Raw genomic sequence first — 15,585 nt, forward strand, 5'->3', positions numbered from 1 at the left:
CAGTTAAGTCAGAAGCTAGACACGACATAAATCCCAGCAGTTAAAAGTTTCAGAATCTGAAATGTGGCAGAGAAGAAAGCACGGGAGTAATTTGGTTTTAGGTAGTATCTTTTAAAAACTCAAAATGATTTCAATTCTAAAGAAAACAAACGAACCCACAACTTTCTTCTTTTCTCTTTCTACATAATCCTTCCCATAATTTTCCTTTTCATATGAAATTTACAACATGCACAGAAAGGAACTCTGGTTCACTGAGGTGTCTACAAGTAGTGAAAATAGAAAATAAAATGATTAAGAAGTTTTCACAGCACTACTAAATTTGACATATATTTTTAAAGTTAATTATTTTTGAAAATTCTGCCCAATGCTTTACTTTCCACAAGAAATACTTATCTTCTTCTATGCCAGAAGACAGTACTGCCATTAGTGCTAAACAAAAGGGTCCTTTATTTTCCAATCAGAAAGTAGCCCCTCATTTGAAAGCAACAGTGGACATCTATCTCAGCTCTTCACGGATGAGTTTCTATCTACCCCCACTCCATCCAAAGCCTGCCTCACAGTCCACCTGACCCCAAAGCATTTTGCTGAATCTCTCTTCAAGTAGGGTCACCTTTCTACCTCTCTACCTGTAACTACTTTCCTTCCTCTGTACAGCCTTAACACAGAATCCCAAATAATCAACATGATCAAATCAAATGTCCAAAGGCTTTGTATAATGAAATTGATTTGTTCAAGACAATCTTAAGGCATTTTCAAAAGCACAAGTCATGCTTCCTATGTAGTGCATAAAAAATAAATGCAAATCACTTCTTCCATGTGGTATTCACAAAACAAACGAAGCATCAAAAATAAAATATTTCAGTCTACGTTTTGTTGGTGTCTTATATGAGAAATTATTCTAAATTGCTGACATATAAGTTCAACTTTGCAAGAGGACTTTTACACAAGAACAGTTATGTAAAAACAGAAAACTGTCAAAGCTGATATGGAACAACGAATGATCTCAGATCAGCATGAAACCAGCCCATTTAGTCCCACACGGGTGGGCTAAGGGAGGTAGAAAATTTGTTTCCTGAGAACTTATTTACCTACAGCACACAAACATTTTATGGACTCAAAAATGTTAGTTACACAATGGTCAGATTTTTTTTAGCAGTCAGTTATACTTTGTTTTTAACCCTCACATGCGCAGCTGAAGACTCCACTAAAAATACAAGACAAGTTGAGGAGAAGGGAGCCTCCGGAGTGCTGGCAATGTTCTATTTCTTGGTCTGAATCGTGGTTACTTGGGAGTTTGCACTGTAATTCTTTGTTAAAGTGGACATCGACTTCACTTTTCTACCTATAACATACATGAGGGAAAAAAACCCACATCTTACATTACCCAAAGTAGTGACTTTCAGATACTTTAGGGTACTCACTATGCAAACAGAGATTTAGAGCTTCAGACTACATAAGGAGTTAAAAAGTCAATATGGAGTAATTTGTGGGAACCAAATATTCTATAAGGTCAAGAAGTTCAGGGCTCAAAAAGCACTGAAAAGATCTAGCCTCACTCCTTCATTGTGAACGTAAGGAAACCAAAGTCCATGATTTAAGATCCTCCAGCTGGCCTAATACTGTGTGTCTAACACAAAACGCAAGTGTAATTCTAATACAGTACATGGAGGTTTCCAAAAAACATTTTCAGCAAAGTAGACCAAGAAACTGGCATGTCCAGCCTCGCAAAAATTTGACCATACACATTTTGACTCCCCATGCTTAAAGAGGGAAGGGAGAATAGCACTCTCCCCTCACAAAATTTAAACACCGCCAAGGAAGAGGAAGGTGGAAAGGGCTCTGCAGAATCCACTTTCCACCAGGATGTGCCTTGGGCTGTGGTATTTCAGAGTCCTCTCATCTATGGGCACTCTGAACCCATAGCCAGCATTTACCTGCCTGTTTACTGATCACACAGCAGGGGAAGACTTAAAATTGTCCTTAAGTTGCTGGATTCTGGACCCCTTTCAAATTAAATCTCGGAAGGAACCAGAGCTTTTCCGGTCTTCCCTCGACTTCTACCACTGCTTCTAAGGCCTGGTGTTAGATGGCTTAAGAATACCCCCCCCCCCAGGCAAAAATGCCCCGCCCTACCAAAAACCGCAGGTTAGTGCACAAACAGGCTGCAAACTGCCGGTGATGTTTAGACTACAAGGTTAAACAACCGACGCATCAAAGACCACCCTAGATTTTCACATTCGAGCTCCCCACCCCCACCCCGGGCTTTCTTTCAAAGTCCAGCCTACGTCTCCCTTCCCTCTCTCGTATCAGTCCAAGAGATAAACAAGCCCGCCAGCTTAACCTAGTCGAATAAACGTGCGAGGCAACTGCTTAAGAATAATTCAAATGCCGACTTGGGCCTTTTGTTTCTCCTAGGTCAAAGAGGCCAGAATTTCCTTTCGGTAGGGATTTCTGGCCTCGCGATCCAGGCTGGTCTTATTATACAACGGATCTCCCTCGGCATTTGCTGAAAAATGGCCCCGGGAAGCCACTGAATTGCTTTTTGAGGAGAAAAGATAGTGGGATTAATAACAGTAAGAACGAAGCGGAGGGGGGGGGGGTTTGCTCTGGAGGGGGAAGCACATTCCGCCCAAAGCCCAGTCGGGCAGAAGTTCGGTTTGGGGCTAGAACCCGCCGAGAGGGCAGCTCGGCTACACCGGACGCCCCTGCCGACCAGGCCATGACGGGGCGCCCGCTCATAGGTCGGCACCCCTCGGCTCACAAACCCGCGATGCCTTTTTTGTTTGTTTATTTGCTTTTCCCCCCGGGCTCCTCGGCGAAGCAGAGTTGCCCTCAAGCTTGGGCCGCCTCCCTAAAAATGGGGGTGGGGTGAGGAATCACAGAAGCGGCAGTGCTGCGACTTCTTGAGCAGCCGTCGAGACCTCCCCCCCGCCCGCGCTCCGGTTTAAGGGCGCCGGACTCGAGGCCTTGCCGAGCCCTACCCCCATCCCCACGCGGGGGCCCGGAGGCCTAAGGCCCCGCCCACGTGGCGAGCAGCCGGGAGCGCGGGACCCGACGGCCGCCATACAATGGAGACCACGGCAGGCCCCGCGCGCCCCCGCCGCCGCATGCACCCCGCGCGCCGGGGGCGCCGGAAGATTCCAGAACCGGCCTTCCCGGTGGGGGGAGGGGAGGAGAACTCGGGCCCTCGAGCTCGCCGGGCCCCGGAAGGTACCTCACACCCTTCTCCGCAACTCTATTTAGTCGTCTCGGCCACCCCCTGAGACAAGCGGCCTCACATTTGGGTGTCCCGACCGTCGCCGGCGCGACCGTGGTTTCACCACACTCACCCGTGGACGCCATTTTCTCTCCTTCCTTCTCGTTCTCTCAACGTCCGTCTCCCTCTCGCTTTCCCTCTAGGCGCCGCACTGCGCAGGCGCGAAACCCGCAACCTCGGGCGCTACCATCGGGCCAGGCCGCAGGGGTGAGGGAAGGAGGGATGAACCACAGCCTTCTCGTCCTTCTCGCCTGCAGCTCTTGTTCTAATGTTCTCTCAAAGGCGCTGGGCGTGACATGCGGGCCAAACTAGCGCCGAAGGGTCCGAAGCGGAGGGTGAGCGGGTCTTGGTATCAACCCGGAGTGATTCTCCGTGCAAAGCTAAGCTGTTCGGAATGGTTACGTCCGCTGGCTCTAGGGACCGTCTCTGAAGAGTCTGCCTTGGAGGGACGCGGAGGCCGGCGGGAGGGCTGGGGGAAGGGACCCGGGCCTAGAACAACTGCTGACTAATCGGCGGACGGCGGGGGACGGGAGGGCGGGGGAAGAGGTGGCGAGCCAGCCCGGCCGGGGTCACGCGCCCGAGTGCAAGCAGAATGGGCTCGGGGCTCTCAGACCTCTCCGGGAAACTAGAGTCCCGACTCCCAGCCGGGGCCCCACCTGGCATTCCGGGGGCGGGGGAGGGGGGGGAACGCGCTCTGCAGTGAGTACCCGGGACACGTGGCCTGGGCCGGAGGGGGGAGGGGGCCGAGGCGGGTGGGCTAGATCCTAAGAGCCCCCCCCCCCACCAGTAACGGTCAACGTTGAGAGTGCCCTTTTAGTACCCCCCCATCCAATACCCTTGTTTTTACAGAAGGGGAAACTGAGGCCCAAGGAATTTGTGTGCTTTTCCTAAGTCACAAAGCTGAGTCCGACCCACGCTCTGGGACTCCCACTTTATCGCTCGGAAGAATCTTCCCGGTTCTTGTCTTCTCATTGCGTCCTCCAGTCTTCCTAGTAAGGTAGGCAGGGTCTGATGGTGCACAGCCCCATTTTATCGATGAAGAGACTGAGGCCCAGAGGGTTCCAGTCCCAGTTCTGTTTGTCCGTGTGCAAGTCTTTCAGCCTTGTAAGGTGCCCTGGGTACAATGGTTGTGAAGGTGCAGAAGGAGGGAGGCTTGCAGTGGTTTTCTTGGCTCTGGGCAAGGCTGGCACCTGTCTGCCTTTCTGGACTCGGTCTAGTCTCCTCAAACGTGCTCAGGCCCGAGGAAGCGCAGGGCTCACCCAAATCTTTCAGCCGGACCTGGAAGCAAGCCGGTGTCTCTCTTTCAGTGAACACGTATGGGAAACTTGGGGATGAGTAAGAGGAGGGCACTCCCACCTGCCCCCTGTCCAGACCATCTGCTCAGGAAAAAAGACAGGCCAAGCTGTACTCACTAGATAGGATAAGATCTATGACCCATGACATGGCAGGCCAGGGCAAGAGACAGGGACATTTGAACTGGGCTTCAAGGGGTGTATAGGAGTTTGCCTATTGGAGAGCTGAAGGGAGGGACATTGCAGGCAGAGGAACTTTCTACATTCTTCCTGCAGGAAACTGGCAGGTGGGTTTTGATGCTGAGGTTGCTCTTGGGAAAGGAGCAGATGAAGCAGTCTTCTTGTCTCTGGGCTTTTGCTTTCTGCCTCATGAGATCAGCTCACTGGGAGGCTCACTGGGAGGCTCCAGGCCTGGCTGGGGGTGAGAAGGTTTCAGCAAGGCCTGTGCCTTGTGGGCTGGGAGTTGGCTTTTTTGAGGGCCAGACTGAACCAGCCAGGCTGGAGCAGCTGCTTCTATGTTGAGGAGCCACCCCCCCTCCCGCCCCCCACCTCACTGGTGGCTAGTTATCTCTGCCTCCTCCCACAATTAGCTGGGATGGCTACAGTTTATTGAGCAGGAGCTGTGGGCTGGGCCCTGCCTTAGTCCATTTCTTTTTCTCACTGTATGAGGAAAGGATTTTCTTAATCCCCATTTTACAGATGAGGAAGGAGAGGCTCAGAGGATGGAAAACTTGTCCAGGGATGCATAGCAGGAAGGAGTGGAGGGGACACTGGAAGGAGGGCTAGGGCCAGAAGGGCTGTACTCATAGCTGAAGAAAGGGAATGTCTCTGTCTCTCTGCACTTAGGGTGTGGGACTCTTGCCCCTCCTCCAGCCCTTCTGCCTTAGCCCCTTCCGAATCTGCCTGCCGATTGGTTGGCCTCACCCTGTGTCAAGGGCAGCTGAGCCCCTCTAGAGCTCTAAGGCTGGGCACAGTGGAGGGGAGAAGGGAGAAAGGTGGCTGGTCTGCAACCCGAGGGAAGAGGGAGGCAGAGGAAAGCTGGAGATGACCCTTAGTTTGTCCTGGGGTGCTGCACCCCTTTTTTTGGGAGTCCAGAGCCCCAGATCAACTCACATCCCTTTTGGTCTAGCTCCTCACCATCCTCAGGCAGAAGGGATGGCAGGATAGCTAAGCACATGGTTAGGGTCTGAGCTCCTCTATGGTTGAGTTGCTGGACCTGCCTCTCCAGCTTCAGTTTCTACTTCTGTAAAATGGAGCCATTGGGAGGGTAGTTGAAAGGAAGTTGGGTAAAAATTGCAGTAATAACTATTGTTATTGTTTTCCTTTACTCCTAGCACACAGCCCCAAGACCACTCTTGACGCCTTCAGCCGTGCTATGCATGCCAGAGGTCCCCCTGGCCCACTGTCCCCGGCGCTGCCTCTTGCCTCCTCTGTCCTGATGCTGCTGCTGAGCTGCCTGTGGCTGGTGGGGGCTGGCCCCAGCCTTGCCCTGGCCCCAGAGCTGCTGCTGGACCCTTGGCAGGGTGAGAGCCAGCCCCATGGACCTTGGAAGAGGCAGGAGACTTAGGTAGGGCCTAAGACCAGTTCATAGGAGCGGCATGCATCATACACTGGTCAAGCAGAGAGAGGACCCAGTGCCCCCAGTGGCCTTGGACAGGAGCATGCCCAGCTCATCCACAGCCAAGAAGGGAGGGCGGAGCACCTAGGCAGAGGGGCCAGCAGAGCTGTGGGAGCCTGTGAGTAGGTATTCTTTTCAGATGGCTTCCTTTTTTGGTGGTTTTCTCTTAAAATAAGAACTAAGGCTTTCAGCTTAGTACAGGAATGTTCAGGAGGTCCTGGGAGTTTGAGGAGTGACCCCAGCTGAGTGTTTCCCATCAGACGTTAAGTGACTCATCCATAGTTGGGTTGCTCTTGAGAAGACTGAGTGGTGTCTCCAGCATGTTCGGTTAACACAGTAGGGGAGCAGCCGCAGCATTTAGAAGCTCTTGGTCCCCTTCATGAGTAATTACAGTGCTGGCAGTGGGCAGACTTTGGCTCCTGGGGAGAGGAGGCTGGCTTAGTGGGTATTCCGTAGAGGGTAACTACCACTCTGGGACAGCCTTGGGGGTTAGGGCCACTAACCTGGCACATAAGATCCTTTTCTCTCCCAGCACACCGTCTGCTGACCCACGTCCTGGGTCACACAGCCCTACCTGGCCTCCTCCTGAGCCTGCTGCTCCTGCCCACACTGGGCTGGTGGCAGGAGTGCCACCTGGGCACGCTGCGGTTCCTGCATGCCTCTGCCCTGCTCGCCCTGGCTGCCGGGCTAATGGGTGTGCTGCTGGCAGGCCTCGGGGTACCCAGCGCAGCTGGTGGCTGTGGCTACATGCCTGTCCACCTGGCCATGCTGGCGGGGCAGGGTTACCACCCTAGACAGCCCCAGGGGGTACTGCCACCGTGGCTGCTGCCGTGGCTGCTGCTTGCCTTGACACCAGTGCTCAGCTCCGAGCCACCCTTCCTGCAGCTATTGTGCGGCCTCCTTGCTGGCCTCGCCTGTATCCTTTGCCTGGGTCCAGGGCCCACGTGGACATGTGGGTTCTGTGGCTGGGCCTCCAGGCTGCCTGGGAGGGAAGCAGCACAAGGAGGTCAGGTCCTTGCAGGTCAGCTGTGCAAACACATTCCGGGAGCATCTGTGAGTCTTCTGGCCAGACTGGGCGGGGGTGGAGCTGAGGGCTAATGGCCAGGTAGAGGCACCAACTATAATATAAAGGGGAGCCCTTCCCCTACGGAGGCGGCATCTGAGCTGAGATGTGCAGGATGAAGGGTTCAGGGCAAGTGAAAAAGAGCAGGCCAGGCAGAGGGTGCAGGAAGTGCAAGGCCAGGGTGAGAGTGAGCCCCGGGGCTCAGCACTGAAAGGTGTAACACAAGTGGCTGGCGGTGCAGGTGCATTGAACACAGGCTTTTGCTCCAAAGATCCTCCGTGCCCATTGGAGAAACCGTGCCTTTGGAGAGAACAGTGGGCACAGGCTTACCCGCTGTGGCTTTTTAGGACTGGGGACACCAGTTGCCCAGGCCTGGCTGTATCCTGCAGTGGGGAGTACGTTGCCCTGGCTGAGGGCAATGAGGGGGGTGTCACTGGGCACAAGGGTGGGCCTTGAGTCAGACCGGAGAGCTCTGGGAACAGAGCAGGCAGGGGATGCCGGAGACGAGGGGATAGAGCTTTTGTGGGGAGATACACCTGCCTCCCCCTCTTACTGGCTGAGTAGCTTCGGGCAGGTTCCTTTTCCTAGAGCTGCTGACTAGGATGACAACACACCCCTTGCTGGGCCATAGTGAGGAGATAGATGTGAGGGAATGCCTGTCACCACTTGGCCCAGGGCCTGGCATGCAGTGTGGGCTCACCCCTGCTGGTTTTGGTTTTCCTTGACCGGCCGCCCTGCCCCGGGCAGACAGATGCAGCCGGGGCCTTCCGGTGGCTGGAGCTCTCTGAGCAGCGGCTGCAAGCACTGCAGGAGGGCATCTTGTGCAGGGCCCTGGCAGAGTGCTGGCCGGTCAGACTCCTTCCTACCCCAGGCAGCCTGGCCGAGCTGCCGGTCACCCATCCTGCCGGAGTCAGGTGAGAGTGATGCCAAAGACGGCGGCCCCGCCGGTGTAATCCGCGGCAGTGCTGGCAGTCAGGCCCTCTTCTGCTTCTGCTTCTCCAGGCCTCCCGCCCCCGGACCTCTTTACACAGCCTCCCCTAGCCTCTGGTCCCGCAGTGAAGGCTCAGTCCACCTCCCGCCAGGCCTAGGGCCTGTGCAGCTGACCTGGGAGGGCTCCTCTGAGGTGGGCCTGGCCTGGACCGGGCCCGTCTTCTCCCCAGGGACCCCGCTGTGGGCAGCCCTGGATGAGCAGATGCTGCAGGAGGGGATCCAGGCCTCACTCCTTGAGGGGCCAGCCCAGTGTCCTGAGAGCCCGCTACGGCTGCCTAAGTCCTCTGTCTCCTCTCTGCGGTAAGGCGGTTGGGTGGGGGTGGGGTCCCCTGGTGCAGGGGCTGGAGGTGGCCCTGACATTCCCTCCCTGTCCCCCCATCCCACAGGTTGCAGCAGCTGGAGCGCATGGGCTTCCCCACAGAGCAGGCAGTGGTGGCGCTGGCAGCCACGGGCCGAGTGGAGGGTGCCGTGTCCCTGCTGGTTGAGGGGGAGGTGGGCACTGAGGCCTTAGTGACTCAGGGGAGGGGTGGACCCGCCCACCCTGAGGGCCCTGGTCCCCCCTAGCACATGCAGGCCCTTGGGTGACGAGGGGCTTGGCCTGTGGTTGGGGAGTCGGAGCCCCAGCCCTGTCTGCTGAGAGTCACAGTGTGGTGCAGGAGAGGCCCCTCTGGCACCCCACCCTGGCACCGTTCAGAATAAAAACAGTGCACTTTTCAACCTAGACCTCCTCGGGAGCAGCAGTTGTGTCTGACTCTTCTGTGTTGGCAGCAAGGGGGATGAATGAATGAGCGGGGAGGGACTGACTGACTTCAGGCAAACAGCTCCTTGATGTGCAGAGACCAAGGCTGAACTGCAGCCTCTTCCTGGGGAAGCTACACCCTCCACCTCGGGGCACAGAAGACCCTCTGCTGAGGAGCAATCTTGTTTCCCAGCTGATTTCTACCCAGCCTTGGGTCTCAGCCTACAGGAGACCTTCCTTCAGGAAACCTTCCCCAATTCCCCAGGAATATCATCCCTTTGCTGCCCACACCCTGACAGTGTCCCTGCTGGACAGGGGCCAGTTCAGTCAGTCTCCTGAGGCTCTGGATCTGGTGGCTGTGCCCTGCTGGGCTCCCTGCACAGGAAGCAATGTGGGGGTGCCATGAGGGTGAGAAGCTTCCTCAGCTTGGAAGAGGCAGCTCCTCCCTTTTGGCCCTCCTCAGTCCTTGACCCCTTCCCAGGAAGGGGAGGGGCAGACTGAGCCCGAGGGTGGAGGGTGGGGCCTGGGTGTGAGGCTGATGGGCTGTGGGGAGAGGTAAGGCCAGGGGCACCTGGGAAGCTGGACTTTGAGGGGTGATGCAGGGAACTGTGTGTCCTGGAGCAGCCTACAGACTAGTCGCCTGAGGGGGCTGTACCCCACGCTGGGGCCAGAGTAAAGGGGCTGTAGAGACCAGCCCTGCCGTTGGCCACAGGCAAGGGGCCAGAAACAGACTGGACAGCCTGAAGGTCATGCCGTCCTTTTATGGGTGAGGAAACAGTCTTTGGGGGGGATGCTGTGGGTCACCCAATCTGGAAGCTGCCCCAAGGTCTGGCAGTTTCTTGCTCCTTGGGCTTCTCAGAAGCTGCAGCCATTGCCTAACACCTGGCCAGGGAATGGGGATGGTGTGAGCCTCTGCTCTGCTCACCTACCCCTGCGTGCCCCCCTGCCCAACAGCACCTTGACTGCCCTCACAGTCCTGCTTTGCATGTGGGCAGGGAAGGCCACCAAGAAGAGAGAAGAGGCTCCTGGCCCTGCCCAGCTGCACCCCATCTAAGCACACACCGAGACCAGGCCAGTGGGACATCAGGTTGGGTGCCTTTATTGGCTGGAGACCTCTTCCTCCAGGGTGCCCCTCCCTCTCCATGCCTCCGCCCCCACCTGGGACATGGGAGGGGCTGGGGGCTTAGGAGGCAGGACCTATGCAATGTCCTGCCTGTTGAGCTCAGGGTGGGGACCCAGCACCAGAAATCAAGGAGAGGAGGGCTGCGGTGGGCTCCCCGAAGTTTGGCTGGAGAGGAGGGAGAGGCAAGCCTGCCTTTCCCCACCAGCCCGTGTGTGCTAAGGGCCCAGAAGAACCCTAGCTCCAGCCACCCATCAGTGCCCACAGGCCTGGATGCCCGGGCAGCCCGTGAGAATACCGAAGCCTCCAACCTGCCACCCCTTCCCTGCAGGCTTGCACCATCCTATTTCACAGAGGGCAATGGAGGCCCAAGGCCCTGAGCAAGGTCTCACCTCTTGCCTGGGCTGCCCCTCCCTCTCAGGCCACAGTCCCTTCTCAGCTTCATAGTAGGCAGACTTGCACGGGGTGTCAGGACCAAGACTTGCCTATCCCAAAGGCCTAGGTGGCAGAAGGGACCCTGAGGACATTAATAAATATGCATGGGCGGTCCCTGGAGGCAGTTGGCCAAGTCCAGGCTAGGAAGGGAAGCCAGGCCAGGTCTGCCCCTAGGGCCGCCCCTGCTCTCAGCCTCTCTCGTTGCGGCTCCTGGGGGCCACGATCCGGTAGTTGGCCGCGTGTCCTCCCCTCTTGCCCCGCAGGAGGCTGGGGGTGCCTGTGCCGGCAGGGCCTGCCCCCGACCCCTCTGGTTCTGCCGGAGGGAAGGAGAGAGTCAGGGTTAGTGAGGTCTGTATGAGGTGCCCATCTCCCTTCGGCCCTCTGGGGGCTGGGGTGCTGGGCACTCTGCCCTGGCATCTGGGAGGCAGAGCTGTGAGAAAGGGTAGTTTGCAAGCTGATTAGTGTCTCCCCTTACCCCCTGGAGTTAGCAGCTCCCAGCCCAATGAGAGCACTCAAGGTTCTCTGATTTTCTCTGTCAAGGGGGGATAAATGAACCTGCCATATTTCTGAAACGTTTAGCACATAGTGAATGAATGATCCATACAAGTATAGTTCTTTTCCACACTTTGGAATATAGGTGAATCATCCTCATTTTGTAGCTGGGTAAACTAAGGTCAGGGAACAGACTCAGGCCACCTGTGATGGGGAAGAGTTTAGGAAGGCCAGGCTCTGCCATTGACCTGTGCAGCTTTGGGCAAGTCTAACCTCTGTCAGAGGCTCAGTTGTCTCATCTCTAAAACCAGGGGGGATAGTTCCAGAGTTCCAGATACACTGAGGTCCTGACCAGCTTCAATAATATCGAAATCAGTTCTGATTTGACTGTGGTGAAATATGCCCCAACCTGGAAATAAGGTATCCCCCAAGAGTGAAACAGTAATTGGCATTTTTGCCACCTGGAAAACTCATCCTTCAAAACCCAGAGGAAGGCCTATCTCCTCCAGGAAGTCTTCTGCCACTAACTTTAGTCCCTCTCTAAGTTAAACAAACAGGTCAGGTAGGTCAGGTTGGGCTATTTTCCCAGGGGAAGAGGAACATCCACGGAGCAGAGCCCTAGGATGGGGGACTTGGCTGAGCCTCCAAAGTCCTGTTTAAAGGGATGGACACTTGGACTCTGGTGAGCACCAGCATCCCATTGGGCCACTGCCAGGGGAATGGGCTATACCTTCATAATAATAACTGTCTAGCACCCTGACTCTGTGTGTCCCAGCCTCCCATGCACCTCTGGGCCGAAATTTGGGGCCTCTGGGACAGACCGATTTGTGTGTGCTCACAGTCAAGGGAGATTTGATGCCCTAAATCAGGGAGCATAGGAGGAGAGTAGCACAGAGCCCAGCCTCTAATATCAGCTAGGGCCAAGTCCTAAACCAAGTATAGAACCTCTGAGCCTCATCTGGAACATGGGGATAATACTGTGTCCCACCCTTGTGGTAAGTGTTTAAGGTACCCAGGAGTGGTTTTCATAATAAATGTTGGATTATTATGGTCACTAAATGTGTTTTTGACCCAGGTCTCCTGCAGGCCTGGTTACTGTTTGAGTTGCTCATGAGATGCTATTTTGACACAATCAAGTTCAGGGTCCTTGGTTTCCTCTGGCCCCACTCAATGCCTGGCAGAACAGAGGTGTCAGTGAACTTTTGTTGATGGAGCGAAAAGAGCCAGAGCTTTAAAGGACAGACCTACGGTGGACCCCTGGCCTTACCACTACTATCGCTATGACCCTGCGGAAATCATGTGAGCTCTCTGAACCTGTTTCTTCATCTGTGAAATGGGCGTGGCATTGCCCACTTGGCAAGCTTGTATTAGGGACTGGATATAAATCCCCCAGCCTGGGGGGCTGGATGTGTGACAGCTGTTACTCTCTCATTATTGATTATAGCCTAAACATGAGCCCTATCTGGGTCTTTAGTTAGCACCTGCTGTGTACGATGGATGAGGGGAAAGTTCCTTCTTCAATGCTCCCCTCCTCCCTCACCCCCTCTTCAGGCCCATCACCCAAGCTTGCTTATGGGGTCACTCCCCCAGGCTTGTGGCCACAGAGAGTGGGCGTGGGCTTTCTAAGGTGACCAGAACTCCCTCCCTGGGCTGCTGGATACAGTAGACTAAAGTGCGGGTATGGCTCCAAGGCTAGTGTGTCCCTTCTGGTTCCTGTCCCTATCCTCCTGAGAGAGGAGGTGCAGAGACACCTGAAAAAGGTGCTGAGAGCCTGGGATTTGGTCCTTGGTCCCAAATCTGTGAGAGGGGAGGAGGTCTGGGAGATGGTCACTGATGTTTCTAAAAGTTAGAGAAGCCATGTGGCAAGGTGAGAGGAGCTTGGGAAGCAGACCACACGCCCCTTGCACCTCCAGGTCTTTGTCCATGCAGGACTCTGTCAAGGCTGCCCTTTCTACCTTCTCGTAGGGATTTTCCATTACTCAGTGCAAGTGTCCCCATTCCAGGAAGGCTTCTCCAACCCATAGCCAGAAGTGACTGCCACTCACTCACATCCTTTGGTGCCCCTGTACCCCTTGGCCCTCATCTCTGTAGACACTGAGGATCCCCCATCACTTGATGGGCACAGAGCGTCCGCCCAGACCTGGCACTCAGTAGATGTGCCCTACAGTTTTGCTGAATGAAGGAGGCTTGGCTGTATCCTTAGCCCTCCTTCGTGCTTGGGGCCTCTGTTTCCTCATCTATAAAACAGATGCGAACTTGGACATGATTCTGAGGCCCATGTGCACTGATGTACTAGGACCAGGCTGTGATATGGGGTGGCTGGAGGTGGGAGAAGGATGGCTTATGGGGGCCTCTTAGTGGTTAGGTGAAGACCAGAGCTCAGCCCCGAGGGTGGCCAATCCCTGCCTCTCTTGAGGGCCACCCACAAGCTCCGTTTCATGGGGAGGGCCCTCCTTAGCCCCACCATGACAATCCAGGTGCAGGGAGGGGAGCTGCCCACTTGGTGTCTAACCTCCTTCCTTGCCTTCTACCTCCCTTCAAGAGCCTTCTCAAACTGGGCCCTGCCAGATTCTCTAGCTTCACCTATTGCTCTTTAGCAACCTCACAGAACCGGCCTCTTGGCTTTTGCTCATGCTGTTCCTGTGCCCATTTACTTGCCCCAATCCTTGCCCTTCAGGTCTCCACTTAGATGACACTTCCTCCAGGAAGCCCTCCCTGAGATGCCCTTCCCCACTCCCCAGCCTGGGTCAGGGGCACTTCTGTGCTGTCACAGTACTCACTCCACCGTGGTATTCCTTGCCCTGGGTCTAGCAGCCCGTACCAGGGCAACCCCCGTGTCCTTGCACCCTGTACTCCATGAGAGCAGGACTATGTCTGTCTAATCTGGGAGCCTGTGCCAGCAGGGTGTCAGGCACCATCTGCTGGCTGGCTGGAAGGACTAAAGGAGGAGTGTCTGCTGGCCTGGATCCAGCAGTGGGAGGTAACTTCTATGTCCCTAGGCCCTTCCTGGAAGGGACTGCCCCTACCTGCCCGCCCTGCCGTTACCTGGCCAGATGATGGCTTCCAGCAGGGTGACTCGTCTGGCCAGGAGCTCCAGCTGAGCCTGCTGCTGCAGGAAGCTCTGTAAGCTAGGAGCCTGATGGGAGATCAAGAAAAGCAGACGGTGCAAGTCGGGCCTCCAAGGGCTGGGCCGGGGTGCTGAGGGTGGGGTGTAGGGGCCAGGCCCCTGCCAGCTTCAAAGCAGGAGCCTGGGTGTGAGTCTCTATCGAGACCTCGGTCTCCCCCTCTAACTGGGGACAGGGCTTGCCTGGCTCCTCAAGTGATCAGATGGGTGGAGAAATTGGAGGGTGAGAGCCTGGGGTGATGGTCTGGCTCCCTCCAGCCCCCAAAGGGACCTGCAGGACACATTAGGAGGACCAGAGGAGGAACTGTAAGGGAGATACTTGGGGCCAGGAAGGCCTGCCCTGTGAGAACCTCTGGGGGCTCCTGGGGGAGGGGAGATCAGAACTGGTGGGTGGTATATTACCTGGAGTACCCCGGGGACTGAGCCTGGCTTCGTCACCCGCAGTCCCCACACTTCTGGAGTCTAGTTCCGTGACCTATTGTCCTGTGGGCTTGGGGACTGGCTCTCTTACCCATGACTTCTCTAGAGCTGAATGAAGCCTGGTTGGAGTCTGGATTTCTTACCCATAACCCTCCTGTGGGCCTGGGTTCTGACTTTATTACCCATGATCCCCTGCTCTTTTGCCATCTGGCTCTGTTACCCACAATCCCTTTCTGGTCTGGAGTTTGGCTCCACTGCCCCTAATTTCTTCGAAACTCAAAAACTGTCATCTCTGCTTTCCCTGCAGGCCTGGAAACCGCATTACTCACAATGCCCGGAGGCCCAGTCTGACCACAGAGGTGGGGGCCCAGGTTTCTAGGGCTCCCTTTCACCTGTCGAGGAGGAACCAGCCATTGAGGTATGGGTGGCCTTGTTCTCTCACGTCCTCACCTGCCTGGGGCAGGCACCTTCTCCAGCCTCATGACTGGGTCCAGGCAGCTCCACCCCTGGAGGGCCTGGGGAAGGCTGGTGGGTGGGGGCTGGGCTGTCTGTCCGTCTGTCTGTCTCTACTCACCATAGAGCCCAATCATTGTTTCCAAGATTAAAACCCTCTCAGCTAAAATCTTCAAAGCCTCGCGTAGTTGGTGCAACCCCTCCCCCTGCGGAGGAAAGAGACAGATGCAGCCGTGAAGGGGGCAAGGGAGGAGGTCCTGCAAAGCTCGTTGGTGGCCCATGCCCCACCCTGGACATGCACCTGCGGCCCCGCACCACCTGCCACAACCCAGGGTCCGCCGACAGCCAGGATAAGGCCGGGAGAGGATGGGGCAGGGAGGGGCAAGACAGGTGGAAGCGGCCCCCTCAGTAAGTCCTGATGGGTCCCAGCTGGCTGCTCTCTGCCCACACCCCTGCACATCTGCTGCACTGGGGGCAGGGCAGTGCCAGGCCACAGGGGCCGCACTGCCGTCCCAGAACCTGCCTCGGGGCCTGCCCTGGAGGTTGTCATGGGGCACCCCCAAATCTCTGTTGCCTGACACCT

General features: G+C 55.9%; 3 protein-coding genes across 16 annotated transcripts in view; 1 reads left to right on the forward strand and 2 right to left on the reverse strand.

Annotated features, from left to right (window-relative positions):
- The window catches only part of EWSR1 (EWS RNA binding protein 1), a 27,009-nt gene extending 23,558 nt beyond the window's left edge, over nucleotides 1-3,451 (reverse strand). For 3 of the 5 annotated variants that reach the window (XM_025933335.2, XM_025933334.2, XM_025933341.2), the window contains exon 1: nucleotides 3,330-3,447. In XM_025933335.2, coding sequence (XP_025789120.1) covers nucleotides 3,330-3,342 — 13 coding nt within the window. In that variant the 5' untranslated portion in view covers nucleotides 3,343-3,447. Of the gene's footprint in view, nucleotides 1-3,329 lie in introns of all 5 variants that reach the window. The other 2 variants (XM_025933336.2, XM_086682141.1) reach the window with 1 other exon arrangement.
- On the forward strand, nucleotides 2,905-8,940 carry RHBDD3 (rhomboid domain containing 3). Of its 4 annotated transcripts, XM_086682149.1 has the most exons (8): nucleotides 2,905-3,210; nucleotides 3,539-3,591; nucleotides 4,106-4,253; nucleotides 5,883-6,071; nucleotides 6,699-7,082; nucleotides 7,981-8,143; nucleotides 8,232-8,519; nucleotides 8,606-8,940. In XM_086682149.1, exons 4-8 carry the CDS (start codon nucleotides 5,924-5,926, stop codon nucleotides 8,781-8,783), a joined length of 1,161 nt encoding a protein of 386 aa, XP_086538275.1. In that variant the 5' UTR covers nucleotides 2,905-3,210; nucleotides 3,539-3,591; nucleotides 4,106-4,253; nucleotides 5,883-5,923; the 3' UTR covers nucleotides 8,784-8,940. The 4 variants fall into 4 exon arrangements, with proteins under 4 accessions (XP_086538275.1, XP_086538277.1, XP_025789127.1 ...); XM_086682151.1 differs by lacking the exon at nucleotides 3,539-3,591; XM_025933342.2 differs by lacking the exon at nucleotides 2,905-3,210 and having other exon boundaries at nucleotides 3,458-3,591.
- A 1,101-nt stretch (nucleotides 8,941-10,041) lies between these two features.
- The window catches only part of EMID1 (EMI domain containing 1), a 48,626-nt gene continuing 43,082 nt past the window's right edge, over nucleotides 10,042-15,585 (reverse strand). For 2 of the 7 annotated variants that reach the window (XM_086682146.1, XM_086682143.1), the window contains 2 exons: nucleotides 14,051-14,141; nucleotides 10,042-10,826 (listed from right to left, as the gene is read on the reverse strand). In XM_086682146.1, coding sequence (XP_086538272.1) covers nucleotides 10,702-10,826; nucleotides 14,051-14,141 — 216 coding nt within the window. In that variant the 3' untranslated portion in view covers nucleotides 10,042-10,701. Of the gene's footprint in view, nucleotides 10,827-14,050; nucleotides 14,142-15,123; nucleotides 15,209-15,585 lie in introns of all 7 variants that reach the window. The other 5 variants (XM_086682147.1, XM_086682144.1, XM_086682145.1 and 2 more) reach the window with 3 other exon arrangements.

This window comes from Puma concolor, chromosome D3 (assembly GCF_028749965.1).
Source record: "Puma concolor isolate L17-30 chromosome D3, mPumCon1.1.hap2, whole genome shotgun sequence".
NCBI lineage: Eukaryota > Metazoa > Chordata > Mammalia > Carnivora > Felidae > Puma > Puma concolor.

What these genes read in the sequence shown, in the direction of transcription:
- RHBDD3 (XM_086682149.1), top strand. Translation starts at nt 5,924, where the DNA reads ATGCATGCCAGAGGTCCCCCTGGCCCACTGTCCCCGGCGCTGCCTCTT. An exon ending in GCTGCTGGACCCTTGGCAGG is followed by an intron (nt 6,072 to 6,698) that starts GTGAGAGCCAGC and finishes TTTCTCTCCCAG; the next exon opens with CACACCGTCTGCTGACCCAC. An exon ending in TCCTCTGTCTCCTCTCTGCG is followed by an intron (nt 8,520 to 8,605) that starts GTAAGGCGGTTG and finishes CCCATCCCACAG; the next exon opens with GTTGCAGCAGCTGGAGCGCA.